Source organism: Salmo trutta, chromosome 28 (assembly GCF_901001165.1).
Source record: "Salmo trutta chromosome 28, fSalTru1.1, whole genome shotgun sequence".
Classification (NCBI taxonomy): Eukaryota; Metazoa; Chordata; class Actinopteri; order Salmoniformes; family Salmonidae; genus Salmo; species Salmo trutta.
This window is the reverse complement of record NC_042984.1, coordinates 23275456-23298627: the sequence shown is the minus strand read 5'-3', so window position 1 is coordinate 23298627 and position 23172 is coordinate 23275456. Positions and strand designations below refer to the sequence as shown.

Below are 23172 nucleotides of genomic sequence, written 5' to 3'. Positions count from 1 at the left end.
CGGTTAGGATTATAAACAAACATACATAAGGAGAACTCGACCACTAGTGCTTGCTAACAACTATTTACTGGCATCCAATAGGAGTAAAGATTCAGAACAGTTCACGCCGCCTTCCATTCCAGTGACACTTTCGCTACATACAGAGTACCAACTGTATTTGGCAGAAGTATACATAGGCTCTAATAACAACTACGTTAGCATAGCATGGCACTTAACATAAATATGAGGAAGAATGGCCATTTGTTGTATTTCACACAAATATACTGAACCACATCCTCTCTGCAGAGCAATGCACTATGATGGTCTATAGTATTAAATAAAAACTGTTAGGTGTGACATGGTGTCTATATACATGTTATGTTGGCCTTACGTATGTCCCTAAAGCATCACCTATGTTTTAAGGAATCTGCCTAAAGAGAGCCCCACAGCTTTAAAGATGTGAAGCATATTTGTGTCCGGTGGATCATCATTTGACATGTGCTTCCCAGAAGGGGTGAGCTGATGGTTATTCTCTAAACCACTAAAGATTGATTTGACAATAAAAGGAATGTAGTTGTGAAAAGCCACTTGAACAAGGTCTTAAAAAAAGAACAAATTTGTTTCATTAAACCCCTGATATTGTCCTAAAATAAGGCTCTGGGTTCTAGGCACACCAAGGTAACGGCGCTAAAATGTGCATTCGATGTTAAAAGACAAACTGTTAAATGACCCTGCGATGCCTACATCATTGCAGATTTGCTATAGTGATCATCAGTAAAATAATTCAGACGTAAGTCAGAGCACAGAGACAGAAACATGAGTATATCATTGGCAAAAACTGCTGGTGAAAGTGTGGACACCGAGTGTGTGCACATATTGTAGTTCTGTGTTTGTTTGTGACATGTGTGTGAGCAAGCGCATATTAAGAGGTAGCAGATAACGATCACAGCAAAACGAAAAGATTCCAAAAGTGACCAATATGACTACAGACAAAAAAAAAAAAAAGAGGCTTTCCTCCTCAGAGATATACACATTCCATCATCTCTTTTCTCATCGCTCTCTAGCAAAAGAAAAGCTTTGCCTCAAGAAGAAAATAAAGACAGTTTCACCCCCCCTTCCTATGATTACACACACATCTTCCTTGAGTCCTTTACAGAAACATTTAAAGAGCATGCTTTGTTGGTAAAGCACTGTGCCACCATAGGGCTGTGTCTTGTACGTCAGCGTTTTTACAATAAAGACCTGGATTCCAGAGCAATGAGCTATAAGTAAGAGGGGCAGTAGAACACTTTGCTGAGAGCAGCCTGAGCAAGCAATGGCAAAGACATAAGACAACTAAAACATCAAGACAGGATCCCAACATAACCGTTTCATAAAACCTTTCAGAAATCTTGACACTACATCATACACCTACTAACTCTGTATGATTGCTAACTGACGCTAACTGAGGCCTCTAGCATGAGGAAGCAATGTCATAATATCCCAGCTACAAGCTGTCCAAACCAAGTTGTTAGCATAAATGCATTGAAGGCGACACAATAAAAAGAGGAGCCATTTCAACCCCTCCAACACTAAGAGACGTGGAGTGGCGACAGCCCCCTCTTGATCTGTAGGCTTATTTTGAGATGTGTTGAGGTAAATCATCCAGCATTTGAGAAGTAAAAGGAATAAATAAAATGAATTAGTGTTAAAATAGATGAAACAATCATGGCAAAAATACATGTGCGGATGGGAGAGGTAGTTTGTTTTGGTTAACACAGCGCCTGGCGGCACAACTCTGTATACAATCAACTCTAACTGGGATTCAGGATTCGGGTTGCAAAATTCCAGGAACTTTCAATAAAAGTTTTTTGCAACTCTATTCAGAATTCAGCTGGCTTCACATGTCAATAGAGGAATATAACAGAGCCACCAAAAATCTGGCTGGGCCGCTGTGAGCAGTGCCTTCTCAGGAATCTGTCTGCAACCTTTTACAGAGCTTAATATTACACTGAAACAACACATTTATTACTTCTATGTATTCTTTTTGCCAAGTCAGGTTATTTCATGTTGGTAAACCTGACAAGGCACTGATCACAGAGACATTGCCTCAAATCAGCCATGGTGACTGCATGATATACATATTATTAGTCATTCCTCAGCATCACTTATTCCTCTCAATAAAAATACTGATCAGGACTGGACACAGTGGCAGCGGGATCCATTGAGTCAGACGCACTATGACTCAGTTTTTTTTGTGTGAAATGTTGCGGCCTGCCTCTTGTACACATGATTGTCTTGCTGTGATAAAGAAAAACAGACCGACACCTTGTGTGAAAATAATGGGATCCCTCTACACTGGGTCTGCAACGCATCTCTCTAGGCAGTTTCACTTCAAACAAAGAACTTGACGAAAAACAGAACACTGCAGAGGTTGCCGAAGAGAAAGTCATGGCGTGTGTGTGGATGTATGCATGTGTGTTTGTGTCACTGTGTTACGTTTGGTTCCCTTCTATGCTATTATGAACGTTTTCAGTTTCAATGAGGTATCTGTTAAATGTTGAACTGAGAGTTTTGTAAGGCTACCGAGGTGAAGTTGCTGACCTGCGTCGGGAGAGAGGGGTGCAGTTTTTGGGGTGTGTCTTTCTGAGCCAGCTTGGCAGCAGGCAGATGGCTCTTGGAGGAGTTCCTCCCATTAGAGCCCCTTGACCCCATCTTCCCTACATTCCTTTACATTGGTTTATGCACACGTGATAGGTGTCTCCACATGACCTGGCGTACACACAGTGGGGTCTGGACAAGGGCTGCAGTGTGAGAAAACCACTTTGGGCCGGGAGGAGGACACATCAATATACGCTCTGCACACCAGTATTCTATGATTCTTATTCTGAAATGTATCTTTAAATTTGCTATACAGTCTCAGGGTTCACTCCCGAGTCCAACTCCCCAAGTGCTCCTCGCTAGATCAGTTCAGTCACTTCCTAGGTAAGGGATGTCACCTATCTGAGTGACAAATTCAAAGCCACTACACACGAATTCAGTCCCATCAGCCCTTGGTGCACTACAACCATCGAGTTGGGCCTGAATGGCTGTGGTCGCGTTAAAGCTATGAAGAGTCCTGCGAGGCTGGCTGCTGTTCTACTGCAGAAAAAGAGGCGTTGGTTGGCTTGTTGAAGAGAGGCATGCCCGTCGCTACGGTAACTGATTGATTGGCCTGTATCCTTGTCAGTTTGAGTTGAGGCAGTGTTAGTAGTAAAGCGCATGTTTGTGTTTGTTGTCTTTTTCCTGGTTCCAACGGTATGGTAGCTTTACAGAGCAGCTTTACAGAGCAGCTTTATAGAGCAGCAGGTTGAGTCAGAACGTCTCCTTGGTATGTGAGAAGGTCTTGACGCAGCTGAATGAACGCTGATTTTAGGAAACAATCTTGATTCAAATCAAACCAGTCCAAAGTAAAACAATTATAGATATATAGTTGTCAAAGCTTATTGAGACCTCGAAGATAGGTACAACATAAGAAAATAGTCCATCTCATTTTTGCATATATCTCCAGAGCATTCTTCTCAACTGAATTATCTTAGTATTTGCCATCTTTTTCCTTATGTACAGAAATAACAAGTGGTATTTACAGGCAATGACCACAAGAGGGAGAGCCAGACCTGCAGAACACTACTGTGATATGCTGACCCTTCAACCTACTAAGCAAAACCAAACGGCTCTCAAACAAAACTGGTGGGAGTGAATTTGTGATTGTATTTTATTGTGATTAGAATTTGATCTAGCCTTAAAAACATCTTCAGATTTGATTAAAAAGTTTGAGTAATTACTATGGTAATTATTACATCATGACAGGCAGGTTTGACTAAAGAGGACAACCGTTTTTGTTTTTCACTCCGATTGTAGGCTTGCATACAGTTGAAGTCAGAAGTTTACATACACTTAGTTTGGAGTCATTAAAACTAGTTTTTCAACCACTCCACAAATTTCTTGTTAAACTATAGTTCTGGCAAGTGTGGTAGGACATCTACTTTGGGCATGATTAGTATTTTTTTAACAATTGTTTACAGGAAGATTATTTCACTTATTATTTCACTTACTATTTCACTTATATATAATTAACTGTATCACAATTCCAGTGGATCAGAAGTTTACAAACACTAAGTTGACTGTGCCTTTAAACAGCTTGGAAAATTCCAGAAAATGTCATGGGTTTAGAAGCTTCTGATAGGCTTATTGACATCATTTGAGTCAATTGGAGGTGTACCTGTGGATGTATTTCAAGGCCTACCTTCAAACTCAGTGCCTCTTTGCTTGACATCATGTGAAAATCAAAAGAAATCAGCCAAGACCTCAGAAAAAAAAAATTGTAGACTTCCACAAGTCTGGTTCATCCTTGGGAGCAATTTCCAAACGCCTGAAGGTACCACATTCATCCGTACAAACAATAGTACGCAAGTATAAACACCATGGGACCACGCAGCCGTCATACCGCTCAGGAAGGAGATGCGTTCTGTCTCCTAGAGATGAACGTACTTTGGTGCGAAAAGTGCAAATCAATCCCAGAACAACAGCAAAGGACCTTGTGAAGATGCTGGAGGAAACAGGTACAAAAGTATCTATATCCACAGTAAAACGAGTCCTATATCGACATAACCTGAAAGGCCGCTCAGCAAGGAAGAAGCCACTGCGCCAAAACTGACATAAAAAAAGCCAGACTACTGCACATGGGGACAAAAATCGTACATTTTGGAGAAATGTACTCTGGTCTGATGAAATGAAAATAGAACTGTTTGGCCATAATGACCATTGTTATGTTTGGAGGAAAAAGGGGGAGGCTTGCAAGCCGAAGAACATCATCCTAACCGTGAGGCACGGGGGTGGCAGCATTATGTTGTGGGGGTGCTTTGCTGCAGGAGGGACTGGTGCACTTCACAAAATAGATGGCATCATGAAGATGGAAAATGTGGATATATTGAAGCAACATCTCAAGACATCAGTCAGGAAGTTAAAGCTTGGTCGCAAATGGGTCTTCCAAATGGACAATGACCCCAAGCATACTTCCAAAGTTGTGGCAAAATGGCTTAAGGACAAAAAGTCAAGGTATTGGAGTGGCCATCACAAAGCCCTGACCTCAATCCTATAGGAAATATGTGGGCAGAACTGAAAAAGCGTGTGCGAGCAAGGAGGCCTTACAAACCTGACTCAGTTACACCAGCTCTGTCAGGAGGAATAGGCCAAAATTCACCCAACTTATTGTGGGAAGCTTGTGGAAGGCTACCCGAAATATTTGACCTAAGTCAAACAATTTAAAAGAAATGCTCCCAAATACTAATTGAGTGTATAACTTCTGACCCACTGGGAATGTGATGAAAGAAATAAAAGCTGAAAGAAATCATTCTCTTACATTTCACATTCTTAAAATAAAGTGGTGATCCTAACTGACCTAAAACCGGGACTTTTTACTGGAGTTAAATGTATTTGGCTAAGGTGTATGTAAACTTCCGACTTCAACTGTACATATGTATTTAGCAAAGGCTAACTTCTCCCTGAGGCATGGTCGTTAGCCACCTTACTAGGTTATTTTAGCTAGCCAATAATCCATAATGAAAATGAACTAAAAACATGTTGCTCTTTCCTCTTATGAAGGCAAGAGCTTTTTGAGTGGCAAATGTGTATATTTTGAAGGGGGCAACAGATCCAAATAGTTTCCAGATTTTCCACACATATCCCGTGTGGCCTACACTTTAACCGATCCATTAATTGCTACTTAAACACAGATGTTAGTCCCACTACTAAACACTCAGTCAGAGCCTGTACACAACACCCTCTTGTGGTCATTCAATATACAAACATCAAAAATAGAAGGCCCCTCACACTCTACTCGGGGTGTGTCTGTGCGTGTATGCTTGCATGCATGCATTATATTTTTTACATTTGAAACACCATGTCAACACATACACACATTCATATGCACACAAATAGGGCCTACATATCCTATAATATACAATAGATTACTCATCCATTTGTTTTAATCGAAACAACCTTTCTTTAAATATAGATATTTGCTTATGTATGTATATATATTTATAAATACATTCTGTTTGAAATTCCCTTTTTCTTATCAATGGGAAATTCCAACCTTATCAAAGCCCCTCACTCCTCTCTTTACTCACAATCCCCTAATTAACCCCCCAAAACCTTCTTTGACAGTGTGACTATCAGGTCCATTCGGCTATCCCCCTCAGATACCCTTCCATCGCTGAACCCTCCATCCAGCATCTCAACGCCATCTAGGGGGTCCCTCATGGGGAGGGGTCAGAGGGGCTGCTATGACACCTCGCTCCCAAACACCTCCAGCACCAGCGGGGTGAGCTGCATGCTGTGCTCTGGCTGGAAGGACAGCGAGCGGTACTGCTTGGAGTGCTCCTCGTTGAGGCTGCGCAGGTCGGCCAGCTTCTGGATCATCCTGGCATAGAGCAGCCGTCCTCCTGGGTGGTTCACTCTGATGTAGGCCTGGAGCACCTCCGACAGACGGTCCTGGAGAACCTCGATCTTAGCGTGATCCTGCACCCCAGGTCGATCTACAGGGAGGAGAGAGGCCCTTAAAAGGAGGGGTGGAAAGAGGAGAATGCACACAAAAACACCATGCAAACAGATGCTGCACATGTGCCCACAAACATGTACAAAAACATGCAAAGCACACATGACAGCAAGTGGGTAGATACCTGGAGACAGCAGGCAGATGGCCATGAGCAGCACGTGTTCCTCCTCATGGAGCTTGAGTTTCTTCAGGCCCACCTGGAACTTCACCAGTGGCTCCAACAGGTCCAGAGTGTGACCCGCTACAGGGAGGGGCCGACAGTGGGTAAGTGTGTGCTCATGTGGTTTGACACGGTCCTCCATATTTGTTTGGACAGTGAAGCTAAAATGTTTACATTTGTCTCGCTACTCCAGGTACACTAAGTACTTGGACAAATTCACTTCGTGTATTAAAGTAGTCAAAAGAGTAGTGTTTGGTCCCATATTCCAAGCACACAATGACTACATCAAGCTTGTGACTCTACATACTTGTTGAATGCATTTGCAGTTTGTTTTGGTTGTGCTTTGTATTATGCTTTGCCCAATAGGAACTGAATGGTGAATGAGTGTCATTTTGTAGTCACTTTTATTGAAAAATTAAATAAGATGTTTCTGAACATTTCTACATTAATGTGGATGCTGCCATGATTAGGGATAATCATGAATGAATCTTGAATAATGATGATTATACCCCAAAATAATGAAGATATTTTCCCCCCAAAATGCTAACCTCTCACCATTAACAATAACAGGGGAGGTTAGCATTTTTGGAGGGGGTATGGTCTTTGTGCCTCTAACATTCTCACTCATCTGCGTTGCGTTGTACTTAAAAGCTCTTAGCCGTGGTATACTGGCCATATACCACACCCCCTCGGGCCTTATTGCTTAACTATTCCTAATTAAGGTAGCATCCACATTAAAGCTGCAATATGTCCGTTTTTGGGCGACCCGACCAAATTCAACTTAGAAAAGTGTGTTACAGATCTGTATGTCATTCTCATTGAAAGCACGTCTAAGAAGCGGTAGATCTGTTTTATGTGCGCTATTTCTATTTCCTGTTCTTAAGTTTCGTTTTTCCGTCTTTTACTTTCGGGTTTGTACACCAGCTTTAACCTGTTGGGGCTAGGGGGCAGTATTTTCACGGACGGATAAAAAAAACGTACCCGATTTAAACTGGTTACTACTCTTACCCAGAAACGAGAATATGTATATAATTAGTAGATTTGGATAGAAAACACTAAAAAGTCTCTAAAACTGTTTGAATGGTGTCTGTGAGTATAACAGAACTCATATGGCAGGCCAAAACCTGAGAAGATTCCATGCACAAAGTGCCCTGTCTGACAATTTGTTGTCCTTCTAGGGCATTTCTATCAAAAATACAGCATCTCTGCTGTAACGTAACATTTTCTAAGGCTTCCATTGGCTCTAAGAAGGCGCCAGAAAGTGGAATCAGAGCTCTGCAGTCTTTGGGCGAAAAACAGCAGGAGTGTTTGTGAGTGGTCAGGCAGGGAACACTGACACTGGAGCGCGCGTGGACGAGAGGAATTTTTTCTTTCTCTCTTTGAACGAATACAACGTCGCCCGGTTGGAATATTATCGCTATTTTACGAGAAAAATTGCATAAAAATTAATTTTAAACAGCGTTTGACATGCTTCGAAGTACGGTAATGGAATATTTTGACATGTTTTGTCACGAAATGAGCCTGCGCGTCACCCTTTGGCTTGTGACCTGAACGCACGAACAAAACGAAGCTATTTCAATATAACTATGGATTATTTCGAACCAAAACAACATTTGTTGTTTAAGTAGAAGTCCTGGGAGTGCATTCTGACAAAGAACAGCAAAGGTAATCCAATTTTTCTTATAGTAAATCTGAGTTTGGTGAGGGCCAAACTTGGTGGGTGTCAAATTAGCTAGCCGTGATGGCCGGGCTATCTACTCAGAATATTGCAAAATATGCTTTCGCCGAAAAGCTATTTTAAAATCTGACACCGCGATGGCATAAAGGAGTTCTGTATCTATAATTCTTCAAATAATTGTTATGTTTTTTGTGAACGTTTATCGTGAGTAATTTAGTAAATTCACCGGAAGTGTTCGGTGGGAATGCTAGTCACATGCTAATGTAAAAAGCTGTTTTTTGATATAAATATTAACTTGATTGAACAAAACATGCATGTATTGTATAACATAATGTCCTAGGATTGTCATCTGATGAAGATCATCAAAGGTTAGTGCTGCATTTAGCTGTGGTATTGGTTTTTGTGACATATATGAATGCTTTGAAAATGGCTGTGTGATTATTTTGGCAGGGTACTCTCCTGACAATCTAATGTTTTGCTTTCGCTGTAAAGCCTTTTTGAAATCGGACAGTGTGGTTAAATTAACGAGAGTCTTGTCTTTAAAATGGTGTAAAATAGTCACATGTTTGAGAAATTGAAGTTATAGCATTTATGAGGTATTTGTATTTTGCGCCACACGATTCCACTCGCTGTTGACTAGGTGGGACGCAAACATCCCACCTTGCCCAGGGAGGTTAAACAGCAGAAAATACAATATTTTTTATGGAAAATATAATTCACAGCGGTTTACATGGTACAATGATACCCTACACTATGCTTGTTTCGTCACAAACAAACATTTGGAAAAACTAGAATTTTAGCAACAAAGAAATTGGAGAGCAATTTCTGTATAGTGCATCTTTAATGTAGAAGCATTCATAAACATCTATTCTTATTTGCAATAAAAGTGACTCCAAAATGTGAATTCCTTATTTGCCATTAATATGTATATTGGACACAACCAAAACGAACAGCAAATGCATTCAACACGAGTCATACGCTTGATGTAATCATTGTGTGCTAGGAATATGGGACCAAATACTAAACTCTTGACTCATTTAATACACTATAAGTGAATTTGTTAACCTGTTAGGGCTAGGGGGCAGTATTTACACGGCCGGATAAAAAACGTACCCGATTTAATCTGGTTACTACTCCTGCCCAGTAACTAGAATATGCATATAATTATTGGCTTTGGATAGAAAACACCCTAAAGTTTCTAAAACTGTTTGAATGGTGTCTATGAGTATAACAGAACTCATATGGCAGGCAAAAACCTGAAGATTTCATGCAGGAAGTGGCCTGTCTGACAAGGTGTTGTTGTTCTTGCCTCTGTTTATTGAAGACAGGATCTTAGCTGTAACGTGACACTTCCTACGGCTCCCATAGGCTCTCAGAGCCCGGGAAAAAGCTGAACGATATCGAGGCAGCCCCAGGCTGAAACACATTATCGCCTTTGCCAAGTGGCCGATCAGAGGACAAAGGGCTTAGGCGCGTGCCCGAGTCGACCCCATGCTGTATTTTCTTTCGGCTGTTTACCTAATTGCAGATTCCCGGTCTGAATATTATCGCTTTTTTACGAGAAAAATGGCATAAAAATTGATTTTAAACAGCGGTTGACATGCTTCAAAGTACGGTAATGAAATATTTAGAAATCTTTTGTCACGAAATGCGCCGTGCGCGTGACCCTTATTTACCATTCGGATAGTGTCTTGAACGCACGAACAAAACGCAGCTGTTGGAACATAACTATGGATTATTTGGGACCAAACCAACATTTGTTATTGAAGTAGAAGTCCTGGGAGTGCATTCTGACGAAGAACACCAAAGGTAATCAAACTTTTCTAATAGTAAATCGGAGTTTGGTGAAGGCTAAACTTGCTGGGTGTCTAAATAGCTAGCCCTGTGATGCCGGGCTATCTACTTAGAATATTGCAAAATGTGCTTTCACGGAAAAGCTATTTTAAAATCGGACATATCGAGTGCATAGAGGATTTCTGTATCTATAATTCTTAAAATAATTGTTATGCTTTTTGTGAACGTTTATCGTGAGTAATTTAGTAAATTCGCCGGAAGTTTGCGGGGGTATGCTAGTTCTGAACGTCACATGCTAATGTAAAAAGCTGGTTTTTGATATAAATATGAACTTGATTGAACAAAACATGCATGTATTGTATAACATAATGTCCTAGGTGTGTCATCTGATGAAGATCATCAAAGGTTAGTGCTGCATTTAGCTGTCTTCTGGGTTTTTGTGACATTATATGCTAGCTTGAAAAATGGGTGTCTGATTATTTCTGGCTGGGTACTCTGCTGACATAATCTAATGTTTTGCTTTCGTTGTAAAGCCTTTTTGAAATCGGACAGTGTGGTTAGATTAACGAGAGTCTTGTCTTTAAAATGCTGTAAAATAGTCATATGTTTGAGAAATTGAAGTAATAGCATTTCTAAGGTATTTGAATATCGCGCCACAGGATTCAACTGGCTGTTACGTAGGTGGGACGATTCGGTGCCACCTACCCTAGAGAGGTTAAAATATAAAAAACAGAAATACCTTTATTTACATAAGTATTCAGACCCTTTGGTATGAGACTCCAAATTGAGCTCCGGTGGATCCTGTTTCCATGATCATCCTTGACATGTCTCTACAACTTGATTGGAGTCCACCTGTGCTAAATTTAATTGATTGGTCATGATTTGGAAAGACACACACCTGTTGATATAAGATCCCACAGTTGACAGTGCACGTCAGAGCAAAAACCAAGCCATGAGGTTGAAGGAATTGTCCGTAGAGCTCCGAGACAGGATTGTGTAGAAGCACAGATCTGGGTAAGGGTACCAAAACATTTCTGCAGCATTGAAGGTCCAAGAACACAGTGGCCTCCATCATTCTTAAAATGGAAGAAGTTTGGAACCAAGACTCTTCATAGAGATGGCTGCCCAGCCAAACTGAGCAATCAGGGGAGAAGGGCCTTGGTCAGGGAGGTGACCAAGAACCCGGTGGTAACTCTGACAGAGCTCCAGAGTTCCTCTGTGGACATGGGAGAACCTTCCAGAAGGACAACCATCTCTGCTGTACTCCACCAAAATCAGGCCTTTATGGTTGAGCGGCCAGACAGAAGCCACTCCCCAGTAAAAGGCACATGACAGCCTGCTTGGAGTTTGCCAAAAGGAACCTAAAGGACTCTGACCATGAGAAACAAGATTCTCTGGTCTGATGAAACCAAGATTAAACTATTTGGCCTGAATGCCAAGCGTCACATCTGGAGGAAACCTGGCACCAGCCCTACAGTGAAGCATGGTGGTGACAGCAGCATCATGCTGTGGGGATGTTTTTCAGCGGCAGGGACTGGGAGACTAGTTGGGATCGAGGCAAAGATGAACGGAGTAAAGTAGAGAAAGATCCTTGATGAATGCCTGCTCCAGAGCGCTCAGAAACAGACTGGGGCAAAGGTTTACCATCCAAGAGGACAATGACCCTAAGCACACAGCCAAGATAACGCAGGAGTGGCTTCGGGACAAGTCTCTGAATGTCCTAGAGTGGCCCAGCCAGAGCCTGGACTTGAACCCGATCGAACATCTCTGGAGAGATCTGAAAATAGCTGTGCAGCGACGCTCCCCATCCAACCTGACAGAGCTTGAGAGGATTGGCAGAGAAGCATGGGAGAAACTCCCCAAATACAGGTGTGCCATGCTTGTAGCGTCATACCCAGGAAGACTGGAGGCTGTAATTGCTGCCAAAGGGTGCTTCAACAAAGTACTGAGTAAAGGGTCTGTAAATCTATGTAAATGTTATGTAAATGTTATATTTCATATATATATATATTTTTTTATTATAAATTTGCAAACATTTCTAAAAAACAGTTTTTGCTTTGTCATTATGGGGGTAGTGTGTGTAGATTGATGAGGAAACTATTTAATCAATTTTAGAATAAGTATAACGTAACAAAATGTGGAAAAAGTCACGGAGTCTGAATACTTTCTAACTGCACTGTACATAGTACTTCCATTTCTAAACGGTAAAACAGATATGAAAATACCCTAAAATAACTGCAGAATGTCACCTTTTGCTTTATATGAAACATTTGATCTCAAAACCAAAACGCTGGAGTATAGAGCCAAATTTAAACATGCGGAGGGGAGTTTAATACATGTATTGTGTGTGTACATGTATTTCACCCTTGGTGACGTCGTTGACGCAGTACTTGAAGTCAGGACCACCACCACAGCTCCAGGACATGTCCTCTAGGTTGAAGGACTGGTTGGAACGTAGCATGATGATCTCGATGGCACTGGATTTCAGCAGGGCGATCTGGTCCTCAGCAGTCAGCCCTCTGGAAACACACAATACATGTATTGAGCCAAACATGCAGATTGACAGGGTGCCCTTACCCCTCATCGCATCACACACAGAGGACCTTATCTGCTTTTATTTTACCCGATGAGAAACTGTGGCAATAGCAACCTATTTCTCCCAATGTGAAATTCATTCCAGATGATGGCAGAGACGTAAAGACAGTGTTTCGTTGGTACCAAAAGATGGGGGAATCGGCATAACAACAACCAAAGGCTGGAATCTTACAGCACATTGGGCGATGTCATTCTTCTATTTCCAAACTAAACAAAGTAGTTCTTATCCTTGAAACTGGAATTGCCTCTGTCTGACAAACAAATATTTAATTGCCATCTTATGCTCGTTTCAATTTTTTGTACACACAGATGAATGAATGAATGAATGAATGAATGAGCACTGTTTTCTAGAATTGTCTAAGGGAGGGGGAGACCGGAAAGGACAGGTAGTACAATGCATTTTATGGTTACCGGGACAACAGCGTTCCATAGTGCACTGCAGCGTGTGCTTCACTTAAATGTTGCTATTGGAGGCATGAGCACTTTACCTCATCCAACCTTCCATATTCACACACTTGTACGAAGGTTAACACCAAACTAACGAGAAACTCTATCCGCTCTGCCTCTGTGCCTATTCCCTTCTTATGATGAGTCATCATGAGCCACACTAACAAAGGCTGTCAGGCTAACACACAGCCAGCCATCCTCCGACACAATGGGAATCCTGAATACATGCAACACTGACTGACATGGCTGGAAATGGAGATCTGTTTACACCTGTGATCTAACCCTTCGTCACAAATACAGGATTCAGCCATTTACCTGAATGCTTTCTGAGACCGAAGTTTAAATAACGTTTCTTACCCATTTCGTTTCATTTGATTCAAAAACAAGCATATAGCCTCCCCTCCTCTTAATAAAAAGGCAGTTGTTTTTGTCCTGCCCAATGCAAATCAAACTGTCACCTGTGTCGAATACAACATGTGTAGACCTTACCGTGAAATGCTTACTTACAAAGCCTTAACTCTTTCTTGAACTGCACTGTTGGTTAAGAAAATATTTACGAAATAAGAGTAAATTTTTTTTAATAAAAAGTAACAATAAAAATAACGGGGCTATATACAGGGGATGCCGATACGAATTGGTGTGGGTCTAGGGTATCCGGGAGGATGCTGTTAATGTGAGCCATGACCAGCCTTTCAAAGCACTTCATGACTACTGATGTGAGTGCTACGGGGCGGTAATCATTTAGGCAGGTTACCTTAGTGTTCATGGGCACAGGGACTATGGTGGCCTGTTTGAAACATGTAAGTTTTACAGACTCAGTCAGGGAGAGGTTGAAAATGTCAGTGAAGACACTTGCCAGTTTGTCCGCTCATGCTTGGAGTACACGTCCTGGTAATCCGTCTGGCCCCGAGGCTTTGTGAATGTTGACGGTGAAGGTCTTGCTCACCTCGGCTACCGAGAGCGTTATCACACAGTCGTTCAGAACAACTGGTGCTCTCATGCATGCTTCAGTGTTGCTTGCCTCAAAGCGAGCATAAAAGGCATTTAGCTTGTCTGGTAGACTCGCATCACTGGGCAGCTCGTGGCTGGGTTTCCCTTTGTAGTCCGTAACAGTTTTCAAGCCCTGCCACATCAAACGAGCGTCAGAGCCGATGTAATAGGATTCAATCTTAATCCTGTATTGACGCTTTGCTTGTTTGATGGTTCATCGGCAGGCCTAGCAGGATTTCTTTTAAGCATCCGGATTAGTGTCCCACTCCTTGAACGTGGCAGCTCTAGCCTTTAGCTCGATGCGGATGTTGCCTGTAATCCATGGCTTCTGGTTGGGATATGTACATACAGTCACTGTGGGGACAACGTTGTCGATGCACTTATTGATGAAGCCGATGACTGAGGTGGTATACTCCTCAATGCCCTTTGATGAATCCCGGAACATATTCCAGTCTGTGCTAGCAAAACAGTCCTGTAGCGTAGCATCCGCATCATCTGACCACTTCGGTATTGAGCGAGTCACTGGTACTTCCTGCTTTAGTTTTTGCTTGTAGGCAGGAATCAGGAGGATATAATTATGGTCAGATTTGCCAAATGGAGGGCAGGAGAGAGCTTTGTATGCATCTCTATGTGTGGAGTAAATGTGGTCTAGAGTTTTTCCCCCCTCTGGTTGCACATGCTGGTAGAAATTAGGTAAAACGGATTTAAGTTTCCCTGCTAAAGTCCCCGGCCACTAGGAGCGCCGCTTCTGGATGAGCATTTTCTTGTTTGCTTATGGCCTTATACAGCTGGTTGAGTGCGGTGTTAGTGCCAGCATCGGTTTGTGGAGGTAAAAAGATGGCTACAAATAATATAGATGAGAACGCTCTTGGTAGATAGTGTGGTCTACAGCTTATCATAAGGTACTCTACCTCAGGCGAGCAATACCTCGAGACTCCTTTCATATTAGACATCGCGCACCAGCTGTTATTGACAAAAAGACACACACCCCCACCCCTCGTCTTACCAGACCTAGCTTCTCTGTCCTGCCCATGCATGGAAAATCCCGCCAGCTCTGTATTATCCATGTCGTCGTTCAGTCAAGACTCGGTGAAACATAAGATATTACAGTTTTTAATGTCCCGTTGGTAGTATAATCTTGATCATAGGTCATCCATTACGTTTTCCAATGATTGCACGTTGGCCAATAGAACAGAAGACAGTGGGAGTTTACTCACTCGCCTATGAATTCTCAGAAGGCAGCCCGAAATCCCCCCCTTTTTCTCCTTATTTTCTTCACGCAAATGAAGGGATTTTGGCTCGTTCCTGAGAAAGCAGTATATCCGTTGCGTCGGACTCAAGTAGTCAAGACTATCAATAAGGATTTGGCTTGTGACACCTCTTTGAAATAAGTCTTAATCACCAAAACTTTATTAAACTAATCAAGTTTTGAATGTGCGTAAAAAACCCTTGGGAAAGTATTCATACACCTTGACTTTTTTTTTTTACATTACAGCCTTATGGACTGTCGTTTCTCTTTACTTATTTGAGCTATTCTTGCCATAATATGGACTTGGTCTTTTACCAAATAGGGATGTCTCCTGTATACCCCCCTACCTTGTCACAACACAACTGATTGGCTCAAATGCATTAAGTAAAGAAATTCCACAAATTCACTTTTAACAAGGCACACCTGTTAATTGAAATGCATTCCAGGTGACTAACTTATGAAGATGGTTTAGAGAATGCCAAGAGTGTGCAAAGCTATCAGGGCAAAGTGTGGCTACTTTAAAGAATCTCAAATATAAAATATATTTTGATATAATAATTTAACAGATTCATACACGAAAAAAACAGAGCACAAAATGTAATCAAAATGTTGTTTTAAAGTGTCCTATAGCTTTCTTATATAAGTACGATCAGGAATGTATTTTTTTAAACATTGAACCATATTTAACAAAGTACTAACATTTTTAAAAAAACTTACCAGGCTACCTTCAGACGAGTCTTGTGAGGCATCCTAGAGCAAAACAACCAACGTACGTGTTGGTGGAAGTCTCACCTTTCCATAGAGGGGTCATATTAGTGTGTAGCCCAAACGGTTCAGACGCTACAGACAGAAGTTGGCAGAGTCCCGTGACGCTTGTGGGGGTTGTAGAGCAAAATGGAGAACACCATTGTGTTCGTGACACGTAGGCCAAACCGTTCAGATGTTTTCATGAAAAGACTGATTTTCGGGACAAACACCACTGTAGCTTGGCCACCTTCCACCGCAGATGCGAAAGGCCGCCATTTGCGGATGCGGTGGATTGAGACGTAGCTCATGTAAAAAGACATAACTCTAGTTTAGACAGACTTTGTTGGGGATATTTATTATAATGCTAATTAGATTTCCACTTTAGATGGTATAGAAATATACCAAGTCACTACAAAAATAACTCAGTTGCTGGAGACGAGGGAAACTGCTTAGGGATTTCACCATGAGGCCAATGGTGACTTTAAAACAGTTACAAAGTTTAATGGCTGTGATAGGAGAAAGCTGAGGATGGTTCAACAACATTGTAGTTACCAAATAATACTAACCTAATTGACAGAGTGAAAAGGGAGCCTGTTCAAAATACATTTATTCCAAAACATGCATCCTGTTTGCAACAAGGCACTAACGTAATGCTGCAAAAAATGTGGCAAAGCAATTCACTTTTTGTCCTGATTACAAAGTGTTATGTTTGGGGCAAATCCAATACAACACATTACATATTTCCAAGCATAGTGGTGGCTGCATCATGCTATGGGCATGCTTGTAATCATTAAGGACTGGGGAGTCTTTTTTAAAGAAAAAAAAAACAACAAATGGAACGGACCTAAGCACAGGCAAAATCCTAGAGGAAAACCTGGTTCAGTCTGCCTTCCAACAGACACTGGGAGATGAATTCACCTTTCAGCAGGACAATAACCTAAAACACAAAGCCAAATCTACACTGAAGTTTCTTACCAATGAGACAGTGAATGTTCTTTAGTAGTTAAGTTACAGTTGACATAAATCTATAGCAAGACCTGAAAATGTTTGTCTCGCAATGATCCACAACCAACTTGACAAGCTTGAATAAATTGGAAAATAGTAAATGGGCAAATGTTGAATAATCCAGGTGTGGAAAGCTCTTAGAAATTTACCCAGAAAGACTCACAGATGTAATCTCTGAAAAAGGTGCATCTGGAAAGTAGATATCAATACATTTGCAAAGATTTCTAAAAACATGTTTTCACTTCGTCATTATGGGGTATTGTGTTTAGATGGGTGAAAAAAAAGAATTAATCCATTTTGAATTCAGGCTGTAACAAAATGTATAATAAGTGAAGTATGAATACTTTCTGAATGCACTGTGCATCTGGGGAGCAGATGGATAGGGAACCTTAACTGAACTGGTGTTGTACCCACTCTGTTCCAGTGTATTCCAGGAATACCACTGAGCCATAGGGCTTTATTAAATGCCTTACATACATAATAACACACTGTACCAAAGCATGTAGCTATGCAATTACCGAAGTCATCCACCCACAAATAACTATTACAAGCTTAATGGACAGTAGAAGCCTGACTAAGATCCAATTTCAGATTGAAAGGTTGTTGTGTAATGGCCTAATTAAAGATATATGGTGGAGCAATCATGTGTCCTACACAATCCTTTTAATGTACCATATTAAGGCTCCTGGGCGAAGTTTCCACTACGTACAGATATAGGATCAGTGTCCCCTTCCCCAATCCTAACCTTTAACATTAGTGGGGGGAAACACAAAACTGACCCAAGACCAGAATCTAAGGGCAACTCCACCCTACACCTTTAGTAGGCACACGATATGCTAGAGTCCCACCTGAAGCCAGGAATCATCTTAGCGAAGCCGATGACCTTCTGGATGCTGTAGCTGACCAGGTCAGCCAGGTGGGGCAGCATAGAGAGTTTGGAGCCATCGTCCTCACTGGAGTCTGGGCTGCCAGCACTGTCCTGGTACATCATCAACAGACTGCTGAAGTTCATCAGCTTGGTGTCCACAGACTCTACATACACAGAGAGAGAGTGAGAAAGATATACAGAGAGAGAGCGATACAGAAACACAGAGAGAGCGCGAGAGACAGAGCGAGAGACACAGAGCAAGACACACAGAGAGAAAGAAAGACCGAGAGAAAGAGACAGAGCGAGAGAGCGAGAAAGAGACAGTAAGAAAGAGCGAGAAAGAGACATTGAGAACGAGAGAGGGAGAACGAGAGAGGGAGAACGAGAGAGGGAGAACGAGAGAGGGAGAACGAGAGAGAGAGTTGGAGAGAAAGACAGAGTGAGTGAGCGAGCAATCAGAAATATAATAGTTCATGGGGAATATGAACAAATGGTTGCTAAAAGAAGCAACAGGTTTACAATGAAAGGTACAAAAGGCTGCAGCCCATTATGCCATTATGTAGTGTAGGAGTAAGGCAGGGACACAAGTGTTGTTAAAGAACCTTGGTACAACTGGACACTATGTTTGAGAGATTTTTCAAAAAGACACACAGGCAGGCATTTTATAAAAGCAAATGTATGGTACACAGCAGCTGTGTAACAAACCTCGGCGTGGTGTGTGATTGTGAATTTTTCCACAGCCAAGTTATGGCCTTTGGTTTTACCCTATCACTGTAAGGAGACCTTTGAGACGTTTAATGCCAACACATCTTGCTAATGGAAAATGTGATTGTGGTGCATGTATACCGTGTGTACGAGTGCTATATGTGCGTGTGCATGTGTCCCTCACCTGGTGAGTGGTTGAAGGAGTCTGAGGAGGCATCTGACAGAGAGTGAAGGGAGGCTGCACGACTGGCACTGCGTGTTACTGGGCCCTCTCGCACTGGGGGCTGCAAACACACAACACATACAATTGACATATAATGCAACATATTTTGATTTGTCTTGGAATGTGCACATAGAAGTGATTGATAAAACAGACCCATGATCACTTGAAAAGAGAATGGTAAAACATTACATTAACATCATGCAATATCTGTGATTAATATATAAAAACAATATTGCAAAAAAAGTGAGAACGTGAGCGGCTCGGCTAGTTTGACCAGTACTGACCCTGAAGCGTGAGAAGTCAGAGTAGGAGTCATCATAGGTCTTGTGGTGGGCCTCCACCAATGAGGCGATGACCTGGCTCTGCTCGTCGTTCAGCCTAGGTCTCAAGGCCTCCCGCGCCGCCTCTTCCTCCTTCCTCTTCTGGATCAGGTCCTTCTTCCTCTGCACCTCCTCATCTGTCAGGATGACTGGGGCAGAGAGAGAGGCGAGGGGGAGACGGGTGAGAAGAGGAGCGGTGGGGGACAGAGAGAGAAGGAAGAACACAGCTAGCTTGATTGCCTCACACAGGAGCCTCAGATCTACTGACAACCATGTTCGTTAAGTGACTGTCACTTGCTGATAGTTTTCTTCACACAAACAACAGCTAGCTATGAGAGACTCTAGAATGTGTAGGCTTATAACCTTCCAAGGAGAATACCATTAGCCCCACGAGTGCTGCAGTGTAATCTGAGCCGTGCTGTTTCTCAAACTAATCTGACATGCCAATACACCATGAATCAAACTCATTCCACAGAGGGCAGAGTGTCCGCGGGTTTTTGCTCCTCCCTTGTACTTGATTGATGAATTAAGGTCAATAATTAAAAAGGAACTCCCCTCACCTGGATGTCTAGATCTTAATTGAAAGGAAAAACCAAAAACCTGCAGCCCTCCATGGAATGAGTTGCACAAAGATGATGCACAAAGCAATGGATGAATCAAATCAAAATAGAACTGTACCAGACAGAGGCTAACAACTACAAAATAGAACTGTACCAGACAGAGGCTAACAACAACAAAATAGAACTGTACCAGACAGAGGCTAACAACTACAAAATAGAACTGTACCAGACAGAGGCTAACAACAACAAAATAGAACTGTACCAGACAGAGGCTAACAACAACAAAATAGAACTGTACCAGACAGAGGCTAACAACAACAAAATAGAACTGTACCAGACAGAGGCTAACAACTACAAAATAGAGCTGACCCCTTTTAGTCGACTGATCGATTGTTTGATCGATAGGCTGTTGGTTGACCAAGATTATTTTTGTCGAGCAGTCGTTAATATATATACAGTACCAGTCAAGTGTGGACACACCTACTCCTTCAAGGGGTTTTCTTTATTTTATTTTTTTACATTGTAGAATAAGTGAAAACATCAAAATGATGAAATAACAAATGGAATCATAACCAAAAAAAAAGTGTAAAATATATACAGTGGGGCAAAAAAGTATTTAGTCAGCCACCAATTGTGCAAGTTCTCCCACTTAAAAAGATGAGAGGCCTGTAATTTTCATCATAGGTACACTTCAACTATGACAGACAAAATGAGAAAAAAAATCCAGAAAATCACATTGTAGGATTTTTAATGAATTTATTTGCAAATTATGGTGGAAAATAAGTATTTGCTCAATAACAAAAGTTTCTCAATACTTTGTTATATACACTTTGTTGGCAATGACACAGGTCAAACGTTTTCTGTAAGTCTTCACAAGGTTTTCACACACTGTTGCTGATATTTTGGCCCATTCCTCCATGCAGATCTCCTCTAGAGCAGTGATGTTTTGGGGCTGTCGCTGGGCAACATGGACTTTCAACTCCCTCCAAAGATTTTCTATGGGGTTGAGATCTGGAGACTGGCTAGGCCACTCCAGGACCTTGAAATGCTTCTTACGAAGCCCCTCCTTCGTTGCCCGGGCGGTGTGTTTGGGATCATTGTCATGCTGAAAGACTCAGCCACGTTTCATCTTCAATGCCCTTGCTGATGGAAGGAGGTTTTCACTCTGAATCTCACGATACATGGCCCCATTCATTCTTTCCTTTACACGGATCAGTCGTCCTGGTCCCTTTGCAGAAAAACAGCCCCAAAGCATGATGTTTCCACCCCCATGCTTCACAGTAGGTATGGTGTTCTTTGGATGCAACTCTGCATTCTTTGTCCTCCAAACACGACGAGTTGAGTTTTTACCAAAAAGTTCTATTTTGGTTTCATCTGACCATATGACATTCTCCCAATCCTTTTCTGGATCATCCAAAAGCCCTCTAGCAAACTTCAGACGGGCCTGGAGATGTACTGGCTTAAGCAGGGGGACACGTCTGGCACTGCAGGATTTGAGTCCCTGGCGGCGTAGTGTGTTACTGATGGTAGGCTTTGTTACTTTGGTCCCAGCTCTCTGCAGGTCATTCACTAGGTCCCCCCGTGTGGTTCTGGGATTTTTGCTCACCGTTCTTGTAATCATTTTGACCCCACGGGGTGAGATCTTGCATGGAGCCCCAGATCGAGGGAGATTATCAGTGGTCTTGTATGTCTTCCATTTCCTAATAATTGCTCCCACAGTTGATTTCTTCAAACCAAGCTGCTTACCTATTGCAGATTCAGTCTTCCCAGCCTGGTGCAGGTCTACAATTTTGTTTCTGGTGTCCTTTGACAGCTCTTTGGTCTTGGCCATAGTGGAGTTTGGAGTGTGACTGTTCGAGGTTGTAGACAGGTGTCTTTTATACTGATAACAAGTTCAAACAGGTGTCATTAACCTGTTGGGGATAGGGGGCAGTATTTGCACGGCCGGATAAAAAACGTAACCGATTTAATCTGGTTACTACTCCAGCCCAGTAACTAGAATATGCATATAATTGTTTGATTTGGACAAAAAACACCCTAAAGTTTCTAAAACTGTTTGAATGGTGTCTGTGTATAACAGAACTCATTTGGCAGGCCAAAATCTGAGAAGATTCCAAACAGGAAGCGCTCTCTCTGACCATTTCATGGCCTTCTTGATCATCTCTAACCAAAACAGGGGATCTCTGGCATAACGTGACATTTTCTAACGCTCCCATAGGCTCTCAGAAGGCGCCAGAACGATGAATGGTGGCTTTGCAGGCCATGGCTGAAAAACATTAGCGCATTTGGTAAGTGGTCGATCTGAGGACAATGAGACTGGAGGCGCGTGCACGAGCCGACACCATGTTTACTTTCTCTCTCTTTGAACGAAAACAACGACTCCCGGTCGGAATATTATCGCTTTTTTACGAGAAAAATAGCATAAAAATTGATTTTAAACAGCGTTTGACATGCTTCGAAGTACGGTAATGGAATATTTTGAATTTTTTTGTCACGAAACGCGTCGGGCGCGTCACCCTTCTTTACCCTTCGGATAGTGTCTTGAACGCACGAACAAAACGCCGCTATTTGGATATAACTATGGATTATTTGGAACCAAACCAACATTTGTAATTGAAGTAGAAGTCCTGGGAGTGCATTCTGACGAAGAACAGCAAAGGTAATCAAACTTTTCTAATAGTAAATCGGAGTTTGGTGAGTACCACACTTGGTGGGTGTCAAAATAGCTAGCCTGTGATGGCCGGGCTATCTACTCAGAATATTGCAAAATATGCTTTCGCCGAAAAGCTATTTTAAAATCTGACACCGCGATGGCATAAAGGAGTTCTGTATCTATAATTCTTAAAATAATTTATGTTTTTTTGTGAACGTTTATCGTGAGTAATTTAGTAAATTCACCGGAAGTGTTCGGTGGGAATGCTAGTCACATGCTAATGTAAAAAGCTGGTTTTTGATATAAATATGAACTTGATTGAACAAAACATGCATGTATTGTATAACATAATGTCCTAGGATTGTCATCTGATGAAGATCAAAGGTTAGTGCTGCATTTAGCTGTGGTTTGGGTTTATGTGACATTATATGCTAGCTTGAAAAATGGGTGTCTGATTATTTCTGCCTGGGTACTCTGCTGACATAATCTAATGTTTTGCTTTTGTTGTAAAGCCTTTTTGAAAATCGGACAGTGTGGTTAGATTAACGAGAGTCTTGTCTTTAAAATGGTGTAAAATAGTCATATGTTTGAGAAATTGAAGTAATAGCATTTCTAAGGTATT

At 41.8% G+C, this 23172-nt stretch overlaps 1 protein-coding gene across 3 annotated transcripts in view; it reads right to left on the bottom strand.

The window, feature by feature from the left end:
* Positions 1 to 5467: 5467 nt before the first annotated feature.
* LOC115165835 (vitamin D3 receptor A) overlaps positions 5468 to 23172 on the bottom strand; it is an 83538-nt gene continuing 65833 nt past the window's right edge. For all 3 annotated transcript variants that reach the window (XM_029719255.1, XM_029719254.1, XM_029719256.1), the window contains 6 exons: positions 19302 to 19486; positions 18979 to 19078; positions 18070 to 18253; positions 12553 to 12707; positions 6681 to 6797; positions 5468 to 6536 (listed from right to left, as the gene is read on the bottom strand). In XM_029719255.1, coding sequence (XP_029575115.1) covers positions 6283 to 6536; positions 6681 to 6797; positions 12553 to 12707; positions 18070 to 18253; positions 18979 to 19078; positions 19302 to 19486 — 995 coding nt within the window. In that variant the 3' untranslated portion in view covers positions 5468 to 6282. The remainder of the gene's footprint in view (positions 6537 to 6680; positions 6798 to 12552; positions 12708 to 18069; positions 18254 to 18978; positions 19079 to 19301; positions 19487 to 23172) is intronic.